We start from the raw sequence: 14,916 nt of genomic DNA, 5'->3' as shown, positions 1-14,916 counted from the left end.
ATTAACCATAGGGAAATAGAAATAAACTAGGGTGACCCGCTTGCTCCGCAACGCAAAAAGGGGTATTTTCGATCGGTGGGTGTTCGGTTGTTCTTTCGTCGGTTGGGTTATCTATCCATTTCGGTCGATTGCTTTTTGACGGCTAAACGTTTTGGTTTGTGGAAAAAAATATCCACCGCATCGAGGTGCCCGTGTCTGATAAGCATGCTTTCCACTTCAGAATCTGTCAAATGTGCTTTATAATTTAGGCGCGTAGTTTTACGACAAATTAAAGGCGTAGATAATTTTCGCTAAAAATCGTTTTGCAGAGGTTTAAAACATTTATATTTTTAAGAATACTGTTGCTTGTCATGCAAACGTGATCATTGGATCTTGGAGAGAATTGAATGCTCTTTCTAATGATAGCATTTTCAATTGTCAAGCGTATCAGGTTAAGCAGCAAATCCCGTGTAACTTTTTAGTGGCACATTATGGACAAATACCATTTAATTCAGCGTTTTTTCCACATTGTTTTTGATCAATTAGCTGTTCACAATTTTTTTATGAGAGGCGGTACATTTCTCTTGCAAATTGACGTTGTTTCAACTCTCTCAGTCTGATGGTCACGGGAAAATAAAATAAAATCCAAAATCCGTTTAAAATGGCACTTTTTGAAATGAAATTGCCCTCACACTTGCACGTGGCGCGTGCCACCCCTGCACCGCACACTATTCGAATGCCCGTTCGATTCGCTACACGATGCTGTTTGCCCCGTGCCGATCGGGCGCACGGCTACCGAGATATTGCACGGGGAACGGACCCGTGTCGGGCAAATTTAGCCATTTTCGCCCGTTTTTGCCAGCCGATTTATACATGTAAAGTCTATGACGCGAATTTGCACTTTTTGGGCACGCGCCACGCGCTCGCTATCGATCCGATCGAGCCGAGACCGCTCAAAGGCACGTTGTCCATTCTTGTTCTATAACTTGCGCAAATTTCGGCGCGGTAGGTGCAACGGTGTGATCTGTAACCCGCGCTACGTAGCACCATGTCGCGACCTTGACCTCGGTTACAGACAGAAACTACGTCACCTCAAATAGTAATATAGATATCTTACCTGCATCATGCATGTGACGGTTTCGGTTAGACAGGGACTGACGGGCAGCCTGAAAAATCATTCCACACAATGTGCATTTGAGACATGGGGTGTTGTCAGATTGGGAAGGAAGAGATTTGAAGTATTTAGCGGTCCACGATTCTGGACGTGGCATGTCAATGTTAGGTACCTATGTGAAGAATTCAAAACATTTTATTGCAATACAATTTGAGACTGTTAGGACTGGGGGATAGGGATGAAGATTAATAATTAAGAGGAAATGGAGAGGACAGGGACTCTGGGAAAACGGCACGGCGCGACTGCAAAACAAGGAAAACGTTTGGTTTTGCCAATAAGTATGCTAAGCTTTTATAAATCCTTATTCTACTTCTTTTGACTTTGCGGTAAGATGACGTCATTGATTATCATGTAGTATGGTAGATCATCATAAAATAAATCAAAATAAAATAAATTTCGTTTTAATTATTATTTCATTTGAAATAAAAACACTTAATAATATTCGCTAAAATATTTTAAGGAAAATGAAATATATTAAATATGTTATGCTTAGGCTCTCAGGAGAAAAGGATCAACAAACGTTCTGCTGCAAATTAAACAATGCAGCAAAGTAGCTATCAATTATACGTAAACGTAATCAGCGAGACGAAAACGGCGCTTTTGTTACAGTTATTTTTGTAGGGGTTTCAGATATTTATAGTTCAGTGGGTTGTTTCTGAGGAGATGTGGAGATGTGAATTATTAATGGACACGCCTAAGAGCTGGACTTTTTGATGACGTCTTCGGGTGACGTCATGTCGTGTGTGACGTTTCGTGAGCAGGTAAGGAAAAGTCACCACCGCTGGCGAACATTGGTGCGGTAAATGGCAAACACAAATGCTGCGCAGAAAAGACAAATGTGTAACTTCAGACAACATTCGTTCGGACGACAATGTCAAGGCGAATCAAGAAGTTCTTCATGCGATTGTTAGTTATCTGTCGTGCTATTTTAGTATGATTGTTATTAGCAGTTGATTTGTGAAATGTATCATCAAAATCAATGTTTATTGAACGCAGATTCGGTTTATTTTCAGATGTATCTAGGTACCCTTACACTTCACTCATCTCAAGCTGTTCAAACACCCTTGACAAAGTCGATTAAGATGAAACGTTAGGTATAATTTATACTGTGTTTTCTCTGCATTATTAACATATTCATCATATATACAATATAAGGGCCACATGCTTTTTACAGGGAGACATGTCAGGCAGCCCAGTAGGATGAGGCTTCGTCAAGCGTCATTTTTAGCAAAGCTTTTCTTGCTTAAAATCCAGTCTGCAAAACATGGCAGAGCTTACACTTTGGCTTACACTTGATTCCCAGCTGTTGTGTCTTTGCTATGCGATGTTAAACATATAAAACATCTACTTTTCAGGTATGCGCCATGACTCATGTAATCTTTTCACAGCCAAGACGCTTCTAAGGTACCTACTGGGAATGTGGGGAGTGCAGCAGCATCAGTGCAGCACCGATGGTCGGATGCGACGGCTGCGATAAATGGTACCACTTCCGTTTGTGCGGGACTGACTAAGGAGCCAGGTAAGCGCAAATGTTTTCTGTCTCAGTATTTTTGTTGCAGCTATAGTGATCAATGAAATATTTTCCGCACTGTTCAGCCAAACATGTATTTCAAACAATCTGCTTCCCAACCAAGGGCGTCGCCACAGGGGGGGGGGGACGGAGGGGATCTCGTCCCCTCCGCTTTTTAAAATTTTAACATTACGCCTATGGCGTTGCATGGAAAGAATCGACTTGAAATGGTCCTCGTCCCCTCCAAAATGGTCAATGTCCCCTCCAGTCGTCGCACCGTGGCGTCGCCCCTGTTCCCAACTACACAAATTTAGTCAAACAATGTGCCAATATGGAATTTTCAGGTTCAGTTGAATGAAATAGGAACTATGATAATTGTAGATTACGTATACCTGCAAGAGAGGAAAACAGAATACATTGTATTGCTTGTCCTTCACCGATACTGTTATTTTTCCATTTCTAGAAACACCGACATGGCGATGCAGGTGGTACTGCCTGGTGAGGCCGCGGTCTCCGGAATCGCCTGCAGACGAAGTCACCTGGCGTCCATCTGCACATCACTTGCAGCAGTGAGGCCTGCTGACAGCGTCTGGCAGTGTCGGCAACGTGCCAGCCAGCTATCTGGAGTCCTGCTCACCGCAGGTCGCCGACAGGAGGGGCGACGCATCGTCTCCGAGGTCGCCTCAGCAGCAGTGAGACCCCACTGGCCGTCTTCTTAGGCTTCAACTAGATTGCGAACAATCTATGCTGAGACAACGCCCATGACGTGTGATCCGGTACCGCTACCGCACTGCGTGACTGTGCCCGCCGTGAGCCGCTAGTGCATGGGTTCGACCATGAGAATATGTGTTTATGTTGCTTTTACTATTGTTTATACGTTGAAGTGACGAATTGTTTATTTTTCGCAAGCCTCCGCTGTCCGGTTGCCTGCAGCTCCATGCAACGCCAGCTGTACTGTTGTTTTAATGTTGTTACTCCGCTCAGCTGTACTGTTGCCTCTCCGCTCATATATGACACCCTCTATATGAATGGCACTACTGATTGTCACACCCACTGCCCGTATTGTCCGTAGTGGTGTCTACGCCCATGTTAATACAGCGTGCAGAATCCAGATTCTATTGAGGAGAGTTGAGCTAAGTCACCATAGGCTCGGGAAGAGAGCAACGTGGAGGCCCACTGCCCCTTCCCCGGCCCCCACTGGGGGCGCCAGCCACTCCAACTTTTGACTGGATGTCAAGAGCGTCGCCACAAGGGGAACGAGTCGCCGGCCAGCCAAGGTAGCCAACGGCGTGTGAAGGTTGCCTGACCTCGAGGAAACTGAGATGGCACCAACGGAGGTTTTGTTAAGTAGGCGACCAAAATTCGAGCGGCAGCAACCTGGGCACCTTCACAGATAGCAGTGCCGCGTATCAGGGCGGCAGGAGATTCCCATTGCCGGCTGTGGGAAACTACTGTCGGTGTAAACGCCATTCATATTTCCTGCGTCACCCCTGTGGGGACGCCCTTACTCCATGGTGCTGAGCTTATCAATTTGGATATCAATGGAATCAAAATCTCTAATCGATCGATGAAGAACTAAATTACCCCGACCCGGAGAGCGTCTTTGGATTCAAAGCAGTAGCACATGACGCAAGACTTCAGGCAAATAAAAACTTCTTGTCTGAAATAAAACATTTGTGTATTGATAAGCACGTTTTATAAGCAATGGTAGCAAGATTCTCCATGTATTTGGTTAAAGTGATAATTTAGTAGCAGATACTTACCGTCGCATTTCGTTTTTTTTAAATTAATAATTTATATTGTCAGAACTAGTAACATGTCTCTTCACTCAACAATAATTACAAAAGTGAAAAAGAAATGATAAATTGCTTATATTTTGGTGAAACTAAAAATTAATTCAGCACATATTTTTTTTACAGCGTTGAAGTCCAGCTCCAAAGGACAGCTGACGATCGTAGCCGAGCAGGCTGTTTGGTACTTCTTCACTACTTCTGAGAAGTACCCGTTAGTACCGATCATGTCTCACATAATAAGCTATTGGAACAAAAATATCCATGTTCTTCTAATTATTCTCCTTTCGCACTTTAAATAAATACTTTTGAAATGCATTTACTAATTATTTTCACAAAAACGGCTTGAAATTTTACAACGTCAAAATACTTATTCCAATTTCCACCATGAAACCACCACTATATTACTTGCTTACAGAACCGTGCGCACAGTGCGCGCAGTTTTATCGTGACGTCAGAGGGTGCTTCCTCAGTGGCGCCCCCTGGCGGGGAACGCGTGCAAAAAGTCCAGCTCTTAGGCATGTCCTTATTAATTAATCACACTTTATTAGTATATAGGGCCTTGCACTTTATCATCTGGATTAAAAAAAACGTTTCCTGCTGAGTGCAGAAAGGAAGGTAGGTGCATCGCCAGGTTCTATCACCAGGATTGGAGCAGTTATTGCAGTCGAAAGTCAACGTTGGCTGTTCATGTTGTTTAGGCCCTGTTCTTTATTTGGCCATCTACTCCATATTGCAGTTGTGATGACAAGCAGTTTTCAGTGTAGTTTTGTGATCTTTGGTGTCAGCAATTGGTGTCATTATTTTTCATCAACTAAAACTTATTTGAACTTTCCATTCAATCGACTCAATCATACGAGTCACTCTAATTTTCAGGAATCAAATCAGTCAACCAGTCGCTAAAGACAAACGAAACGAGTCAGTCAACCAGTCATCTCGAAAAGTCAATCGACTCAATCCAATCAACTCAAAATACGCGTTGAAACAAATCAATCAATTCAATCGACTTGATTGGTATACAACCCTGGTTCAAGCGTGGAGAAGGTTTTGCATATCCTCAGGATGGAAAAGATGGAACAGTTGTCCTGCTGAATGATACTGCTGCAGAGTTTGGGGCTATCATAGCTACTGCGCTATGAGAGCCCTTACGTCCGCTGCAGAGTAAGGGGTGATTACAATTTACACCTGGGCATACTGTTGCAGGACTCGGGCTATGCAGGGCTACTGCAGGACCCGAGGCTATTACACGTTGGATGCTCCATCGGCAAAGTGGCTGGGGCCTGGGAGGACGCATATATGTATGTACCGCGTTCACCTGAAGTCCGCTGGGACCTGCTGGGACCCCTGGGACCGCCCTGGGACCTGCTGGGACCGCCCTGGGACCCCTGGGACCTGTTGGGACCGCCCTGGGACCTGCTGGGACCTGCTGGGACTGCCCTGGGACTTGCTGGGACCCGCTGGGACCTGCTGGGACCTGCTGGAACCTGCTGGGACCGCCCTGGGACCTGCTGGGACCTGCTGGGACTGCCCTGGGACCTGCTGGGACCCGCTGGGACCTGCTGGGACCTGCTGGGACCCCTGCGACCTGCTGGGACCCCTGGGACCTGCTGGGACCGCCCTGGCTGGCTCAGATCGCTCACCTGGTGCCGCGCTGGAGGCCGGCTCCGACCCGCCGTCGCCGCCGTCACCGGCGCGGACGGCCCTCTCGCGCGGGAACAGCGACTCGCGGTGCGTCTCCATGCTGGCTGGAGTGGGCATGCCGCGGCCGGCCGGCGCGCCACCGTCCCACACACGCGCGCCTCGTCGGTCGTGCGCCGACTGAGACGGCGGCGTGCTGCGCGCCGCGCGCCGCCCGACTCCAATCAATCCCCCTAGATAAAACCCCAAACAAAAAACGGCGCGCGCAAAAAAGACACGCGCGTAAAAACGCGCGCGCCGGCTCGGCGGCTGGCGGTGCAGGGGCGGCGCGGGGCGAAGGTTGACGAGGGGAGGGGAGAGTTACGTGTGCGGTGCGTACATGCAAATTGGCGGCGATACGGCCGGGTCGGACAGACGGAGCGGTCGGCCGTCTCGGTATCGGCACACGTGTGTAGGTATGTACAGTGCAGTGACTGCACAATCACATGTAGGATGGCTGAGCCCACACCGGCCATCCGCGGGCGGTGCCTCAATCAGAGATCATCGCCCCGGGCGCGGGTCAACACACCACCCCGGGCACAGATCAGGACACCTACCTGTGCTTTGATATCACAAAAAGTTTAATATCACAAATTTTGATATTTTTAGCTAAAGACGTAATTTTATCAGCAAAACCATCAACTCGCGTAAGAAATATTGTGTTCAGTGTTTTTAACGTCATGTGCATGAACAGAAGGTAAGCAAAGTTTACGATGCCTAATAGTTAATGTAATTCAATTGGCTTCGTTGATCAGCATTTCCTGTTAGCGTTCACTCACACAACAATAGAACATAAAAGCGCCAATTTTGTATTACAAGTATGTAAATTGACTTGCCAAAAATCTCCAGAAATACATCCAATCCAACTTCATTTAGATGATATTTTATGAAGCCCTACCTGTCTCTTTTACCTCTTAATAACCTCTTTTGAATTACCTGAAAGAACTACTGAACGCCTGTCTTTAATAGCTGTAAGGTGCTCTCCTAATGACCAGGTGAGATTGATTTGGAAGGGACATGACAATGCAACATGGGTGCATTTTCTGAAGTTGTCAAGCTGATGATGTTTAAGGAACAATTGATAGGTAGGTATACTCAGTCATCTGTACCAGGTGTGCAAGCTCCTTTATTTAGGATGGCAAATGATAAAAACCATTTCAGGTTTGCATAGTTTGCACCACTTCCATTGTTGCTGGGCATCCTTTGGCATTATTTTCACAGGTTAGACTGCTTATCAGATTTCAGAATGTAAGTTGAAGCATTTAAAATTTTAGATTTCAGTATTCAAGATTGAGCTTGAAATGTCACAGCCGTGGCCACAGCCGTAGCCGTGCTCTTGGAAATATTTGCAGCCGCCCCGCCCCACAGCCGTGGGGATGCAGCCAGCCGCGGCTGCAGCCGGCCGGTGCAGATCTCTACTTTCTAGCCAACGGGGAGGGTGGCCTTGAGATGGCTGAGGGGGTCGCCATTTCATGTCTCACCATTTCGCTCCTAATTGAGTAATGAGTTAGAGCTTCCATTTCATGTCTCACCATTTCGCTCCTAATTGAGTAATGAGTTAGAGCTTCCATTTCATGTCTCACCATTTCGCTCCTAATTGAGTTAGAGCTTCGCAAAAGAAGCGTGATGGAGGAACACACGCAGCCAATGGTACGCCCTTTTTAGGGCTTAGGACAATAAGTGACATCTAAATTCAGGTCAAAACCAACCCAAAGATGTTTTTGGATTTTGATGAATACACTTGACAGCAACGGTTGCATAACAGCAAATTTCGTATCATGGTATTTTCCGTGCCCAAGCGAGTGGGAATATCAGTCGGGGAAACTGTGGTCAAATCTTCCATTTTTAGAAAGCCTTCCATTTTTGGAAGGATTTTCTATATATGGGTACGCACCTTCCAAAAATGGGTACGCTGACGACGTCATCGTACCCAAATATAGAAAATGTTGCGCATATGTTGGAACTTACCGATTTCCGCCGAACATGAGGCAAATGCGACTATCGCCCCTGGTCGCTTTCTATTCGCCATAGTGAAGTGTCCATAATCTAGCGTGGATGCCTAAATCCTAGCGTGGATGTATTTTAGGTAATTTTTCAAAGTAATTAGTCGTGGAAAATTGACAAAAATTTACCGACAAACAATGGTTTTATAAGACTTTATCAAACATTTTGTAAGCAAAAAGCATCAAAAACGAAAAGTAAATATCCTTAAAGGGACCCTCCCACCTTCAAAAAAGTTTATGAATTGGCATGAAAGTGATGTCGCTCGGTTCAGAAAGAGCGAAAACGAATATCTACCAAATTTCACCGAAAAATATTCACCGGTTTTCAAGATATTAGACTTTTACTTTTGTTTACTTTTATTGGGATCTCCGCTGTTTCTAGCGACTTTATTTTAGAAGTGCGGCGTTTGCGGCAGATGTTGCGCGCAAATAGCATATACCACCGCGTGCTACAAAACGTTTTAGTCAAACATTTAAAAATCGTTAGATATTTGCGCTGACGTCACACATTCAGAGGGGTATTCCTAAGCATTAGCCCCTCTGAATCAAAATGCTGCAATTTTGAAATTCAATATTTCCGATTTAAGGCATTTCTTGATGTTGTGAGTGCCGAAACCGGTAATTGTGAGCCAGGGACCCCATTTTGGCTATCTCAACTCCAATCTAATGTTAAGGTGGGAGGGTCCCTTTAAAAGTACTTTAGTGACGGGCCATGCTTGTTCGATACCGCCGACTTTATTTACAGTGCGGAATTGTCTGGACAGAGTGCGGCGGTTTCGGGAGTGTAGTGGCGAGTAAAACTTGTATTTGTTGCCGTTTTCTGCATTTATTAGCATATTGTGTGGTTGATTTCAATTTTTTAAGGCTTTTGCCAAACATTTGGGTGGAGGTCTCGTCATTTTTCAATGTTTTTTTCCGGAATATGGGACGAATTAAATAGGCGTTGCTGCGCCGTTTTTCGTGTTACTTTCTATCGAAGGAGCATGAATCTTCAATTTAGGTATATGAGGAATAGTAAGTTTAATTTAAAGGTAGTGTGCCACCTTTGAAAGATTTCCCGTTTTATTTTTCCTAGGATAAGAAGCTTCTGTTTTTACCTAATATCGCAAAAAAAAATCAAAAATGGGCCTGGAATAGTGCCTTTTTCGCCTAAAAGTTTATCGGTTTTTAGATATGTATAACAACTGTAGTGGGCTCACCTGCAAACAGGCGTCGGGCAACAATCGCGAATGCGGCGCACTTGTGACAATAAGCAAAGGTCATTATAGTGTTACGACGACCATACGACGTACGGGAATGAGTTATCAGCTGTCTAATCGTAGACAACACAATGTCGAGCCTTAAACTGTAATCCTGTATTGGTATTGTTTCTTAAATTTGGCTGTCGAACATTAATTTGTGGTTTGAAATATGATTTTATGTAAAATAATTGATATGAAACAGCCGTCTCTTAAGTTATGACCCCATTACACCACACGCAAGTGGCAGAAATGACAATGATCAGCTGACGCATTTTTCTTGGCCGAAGTCAGAGCGCGCGGCCCGAGGCACCACGCGTATTTGGAAATTCCGACCTCGACGAGCATCAGAAGCCACCTAACAGGCGTGTTCGAAACCGCAGGAGATGATGATGAACGGGTTTATCGAAACTTGATTGGATGAGCCTATCGGTAATAGCGATTTTAGTGTGTGCATTTATTGTTCATAGTGGTGTGAAATGTGGTTGGGGTACGACCGACAACCCGTCGGGGCGAATTTCGCACTGGGGTACTCAAAATTTGAAGAATTTAAGACGTTTCCATGAGTTTTGAAGGTATGGATAAGTTCTAAAAATCCGGTTCTCCTTATCCGGGTCATTAACTCCATATGGTCCAGGAAAGCTGGCACACTACCTTTAAACCATTTTTTGTCAGGGCTATAGCTGTGTTCCTCCTGGTTGGTTATTGACCAGCTGTTTTCTCTTCTGAATTTCTATGTGTCCTCTAGAAGTAGAAAAAGAGAGCAGTGCGCCAGGACACCATGCTATTATATCACTATGTACATTGACATAGCATGCCTGTATTACCAACACTAGCACTGCTGCTTCTCCTTATATCAATGATCATAAATGGCAAAATCAACTATTAATGTTACACATTTAAAAAGGCCGTAACTTAAATCAAAGAATGTGAATCACAGTTGGGAACACTGAGATTAGACCTTCCAATTTTGGAAGCCTTCCATTTTTGGAAAATGCATACCCATTTATGGAAGGTCCTTCCAAAAATGGAAGGCTTCCAAAAATAGAAGATTTGACCACAGTTTCCCCCACTGATATAGGTACCTATACCTATCGCTAAAAAAACGTCTACTTGGGTGTAGTTAGGCCAAAATCGGGTCACATTTGGCCATGCCGAGAAGCAGTTCCAAAAAGGAACTGTCACAAGTTATTACTCAATTCAGCAGCGGCGATTCCAAGTTCATTGGCGCCTATCTCGACTCGCAAATGCACTTTGAACGGCCAGTTAATGCCGAAAAAAAAAACAGATGCCTCAAATAACTTCACTGGCAATTGGCATCGTACACTGACGTGACTGAGGTCCGAAAACACGCTAAGCATAGAATCATGCAATCAGTGCATAAATCCCAAGGTTTGAAGCGCTTGAGATAAGGAAAGATTGTCTTTGGCAGGGATCAAAACATCAAATTCTCAAAGGTTTGGCAGACCTAATAGAGAAAAAAAAACGATTCAAACCGCCATCAGTGCTCGTGCTGTTATATTGCCCTCAATATATCCATGAACATTTTTTCCCACGGCTCTTCAGATACATTTTAACCAAACCATGCAACCGTATAGCGATCAAAACACATGCAGCGATTCATTGTATTTTAACCCACGACGTTTTGTGCAATATCTCCGAAACCTGATACGATTTGAACTTTAAATTTGGTATAGCTTGAAATGAATACCTAGGCAACATTTGAGAGATCTTTGGTGGTTCTAGCAAGTAAGACGACGTCACAGTGACGTCATAAAGTTTTGTCGTTTTCCGATATTTAGCGTTTCTGATGTCACTGAGCAATGAGCATGACACGCAACGGCAAATTAGCTAAACAGAACCTGCTGTCATCCTTAAACAGAAGTACCATGTTAATTATGTAGTCCTTGACCGGTTTTCGATCCTATATATTCGGTCCTATATATCGTGAGGATATATCGTGAGGAAACGATGAAACTCCATTCTATGATTCACTTCTGACGCCACTTTGACTTCATTTGAAATGAGACGCGACACCAAATTTGGACACAACTTCGGCTAGCTATGAAGGAACATATAGGTATGCACAAAGTTTCGCTTCTCTATCCTCACGCATTGCAACGATATCGTCGGAAAAGTAAAGAAGCCCCCCCCCCCCAGCGGCTGGCGGTTAGCGCGGAGGCCCAGCGGCCGCCGGGTTAAGTCCAGTCCTTCTCAGGCTTGCCGGACTACAGATTCTTGCGATCGGTTTTATCCGTGCTGCAGGCCTTTCACATCATAGGTCAGCATGAGAGAAACATGACCTGATAATATCCCTCGCAGACTGAATGGCAGTATTACACAATCCGTTCGAGACCTACGTAAGCTTCGTTTGTGTCCCACAACGTTTCCACGATAGCGTCCCTATTCCCTGGTCAGTATTTTAGTCGTGGAGTGATGCAGTGCGCTGCTGCGAATACAAAGCGGGAGTCCAGCTGAAAAAAAAAAACGGCAGCGGATCGGATCACCCAGGGTACAAGCCGCTCCTGACATCCTGCCCATCTTAATGAACACTTGCAGCTGCAAAATGGACCATAAGAATTTCTTCGTGTGCTTTAATCTGATGCAGTCGTGTAATAGTCTTTTTTTTTTTGCTTTGACGCTTTACCATTTCTGAGGTGTGGACATTCCCAGGGTATATAGAACAAATGTTGATCAAGACAGCCCATATTCAGCCCAGATTCAGCCCGGATTCAGCCCAGATTCGGGACACCTCCGGTCAAGCTGAAACTAGCACACAATGTGGGCCATGACATGCCCAATCCACAGTCCAAGTCATTCGGTGGCACTCCCAGCCGTTTGACCTACAGAGGTCAGCAAAGGTCACGTGGCCCAAATTTGCACAGCAGATTGTGGCCCACCCAGTAGAGCTAGAGCGCTAAAAATGGCACCAATCGACTCGCCAGCATCTAATCTTACTTTCCCAACACTCATTTGACCTCTCAAGGTCATGCGATTACCTAAGGTCATTTGTGGGCTATGTCGAAAATACACTTGCACAGCAGTTTTCGAGTAGATGGATTGACCGAATTTCAAATCAAAGCACATCATCGGGTAGCCCATAGGCCGTAGTAACTTTCCTTAAAAACCGCTTTTCGATATGTGACCCCGTTTGACTTCGGCAGGTCAAAATGTGCAAATAAACGACACTCAATGCGTCGCAGCCCGGATTCAGCCCAGATTCGGGACACCTCCGATCAAGCTGAAACTCGCACACAATGTAGGCCATGACATGCCCAATCCACAGTCCAAGTCATTCGGTGGCACTCCCAGCCGTTTGACCTACAGAGGTCAGCAAAGGTCACGTGGCCCAAATTTGCACAGCAGATTGTGGCCCACCCAGTAGAGCTAGAGCGCTAAAAATGGCACCAATCGACTCGCCAGCATCTAATCTTACTTTCCCAACACTCATTTGACCTCTCAAGGTCATGCGATGACCTAAGGTCATTTGTGGGCTATGTCGAAAATACACTTGCACAGCAGTTTTCGAGTAGATGGCATGACCGAATTCCACATCAAAGCACATCATTGGGTAGCCCATAGGCCGTAGTAACTTTCCTTCAAAACCGCTTTTCGATATGTGACCCCGTTTGACCTCGGCAGGTCAAAATGTGCAAATAAACGACACTCAATGCGTCGCAGCCCGGATTCAGCCCAGATTCGGGACACCTTCGATCAAGCTGAAACTCGCACACAATGTAGGCTATGACATGCCCAATCCACAGTCCAAGTCATTCGGTGGCACTCAAAGCCGTTTGACCTACAGAGGTCAGCAAAGGTCACGTGGCCCAAATTTGCACAGCAGATTGTGGCCCACCCAGTAGAGCTAGAGCGCTAAAAATGGCACCAATCGACTCGCCAGCATCTAATCTTACTTTCCCAACGCTCATTTGACCTCTCAAGGTCATGCGATGACCTAAGGTCATTTGTGGGCTATGTCGAAAATACACTTGCACAGCAGTTTTCGAGTAGATGGATTGACCGAATTCCAAATCAAAGCACATCATCGGGTAGCCCATAGGCCGTAGTAACTTTCCTTGAAAACCGCTTTTCGATATGTGACCCCGTTTGACCTCGGCAGGTCAAAATGTGCAAATAAACGACACTCAATACGTCGCAGCCCGGATTCAGCCCAGATTCGGGACACCTCCGATCAAGCTGAAACTCGCACACAATGTAGGCCATGACATGTCCAATCCACAGTCCAAGTCATTCGGTGGCACACCCAGCCGTTTGACCTACAGAGGTCAGCAAAGGTCACGTGGCCCAAATTTGCACAGCAGATTGTGGCCCACCCAGTAGAGCTAGAGCGCTAAAAATGGCACCAATCGACTCGCCAGCATCTAATCTTACTTTCCCAACACTCATTTGACCTCTCAAGGTCATGCGATGACCTAAGGTCATTTGTGGGCTATGTCGAAAATACACTTGCACAGCAGTTTTCGAGTAGATGGATTGACCGAATTCCAAATCAAAGCACATCATCGGGTATCCCATAGGCCGTAGTACCTTTCCTTGAAAACCGCTTTTCGATATGTGACCCCGTTTGACCTCGGCAGGTCAAAATGTGCAAATAAACGACACTCAATGCGTCGCAGCCCGGATTCAGCCCAGATTCGGGACACCTCCGATCAAGCTGAAACTCGCACACAATGTAGGCCATGACATGCCCAATCCACAGTCCAAGTCATTCGGTGGCACTCAAAGCCGTTTGACCTACAGAGGTCAGCAAAGGTCACGTGGCCCAAATTTGCACAGCAGATTGTGGCCCACCCAGTAGAGCTAGAGCGCTAAAAATGGCACCAATCGACTCGCCAGCATCTAATCTTACTTTCCCAATGCTCATTTGACCTCTCAAGGTCATGCGATGACCTAAGGTCATTTGTGGGCTATGTCGAAAATACACTTGCACAGCAGTTTTCGAGTAGATAGATTGACCGAATTCCAAATCAAAGCACATCATCGGGTAGCCCATAGGCCGTAGTAACTTTCCTTGAAAACCGCTTTTCGATATGTGACCCCGTTTGACCTCGGCAGGTCAAAATGTGCAAATAAACGACACTCAATACGTCGCAGCCCGGATTCAGCCCAGATTCGGGACACCTCCGATCAAGCTGAAACTCGCACACAATGTAGGCCATGACATGTCCAATCCACAGTCCAAGTCATTCGGTGGCACACCCAGCCGTTTGACCTACAGAGGTCAGCAAAGGTCACGTGGCCCAAATTTGCACAGCAGATTGTGGCCCACCCAGTAGAGCTAGAGCGCTAAAAATGGAACCAATCGACTCGCCAGCATCTAATCTTACTTTCCCAATACTCATTTGACCTCTCAAGGTCATGCGATGACCTAAGGTCATTTGTGGGCTATGTCGAAAATACACTTGCACAGCAGTTTTCGAGTAGATGGATTGACCGAATTCCAAATCAAAGCACATCATCGGGTAGCCCATAGGCCGTAGTACCTTTCCTTGAAAACCGCTTTTCGATATGTGACCCCGTTTGA

The 14,916-nt window shown here is 45.7% G+C and overlaps 1 protein-coding gene across 2 annotated transcripts in view; it reads right to left on the bottom strand.

The window, feature by feature from the left end:
• LOC122364790 (NGFI-A-binding protein homolog) overlaps positions 1–14,916 on the bottom strand; it is an 80,081-nt gene that overhangs the window by 46,469 nt on the left and 18,696 nt on the right. The window contains exon 1 of one of the 2 annotated variants that reach the window (XM_043335527.1): positions 6,094–6,245. The exons of the other annotated variant lie outside the window; for it this stretch is intronic. Within the exon in view, the coding sequence (XP_043191462.1) occupies positions 6,094–6,211 (118 nt within the window). The 5' untranslated portion in view covers positions 6,212–6,245. Of the gene's footprint in view, positions 1–6,093; positions 6,246–14,916 lie in introns of those variants that run through there. 2 annotated transcript variants of the gene reach the window in all.

This window comes from Amphibalanus amphitrite, unplaced genomic scaffold, assembly GCF_019059575.1.
Source record: "Amphibalanus amphitrite isolate SeventyFive unplaced genomic scaffold, NRLGWU_Aamphi_draft 000697F_arrow, whole genome shotgun sequence".
NCBI classification, from domain to species: Eukaryota; Metazoa; Arthropoda; class Thecostraca; order Balanomorpha; family Balanidae; genus Amphibalanus; species Amphibalanus amphitrite.
The sequence above is the reverse complement of the archived record's forward strand: the minus strand, read 5'-3'. Positions and strand labels throughout refer to the sequence as shown.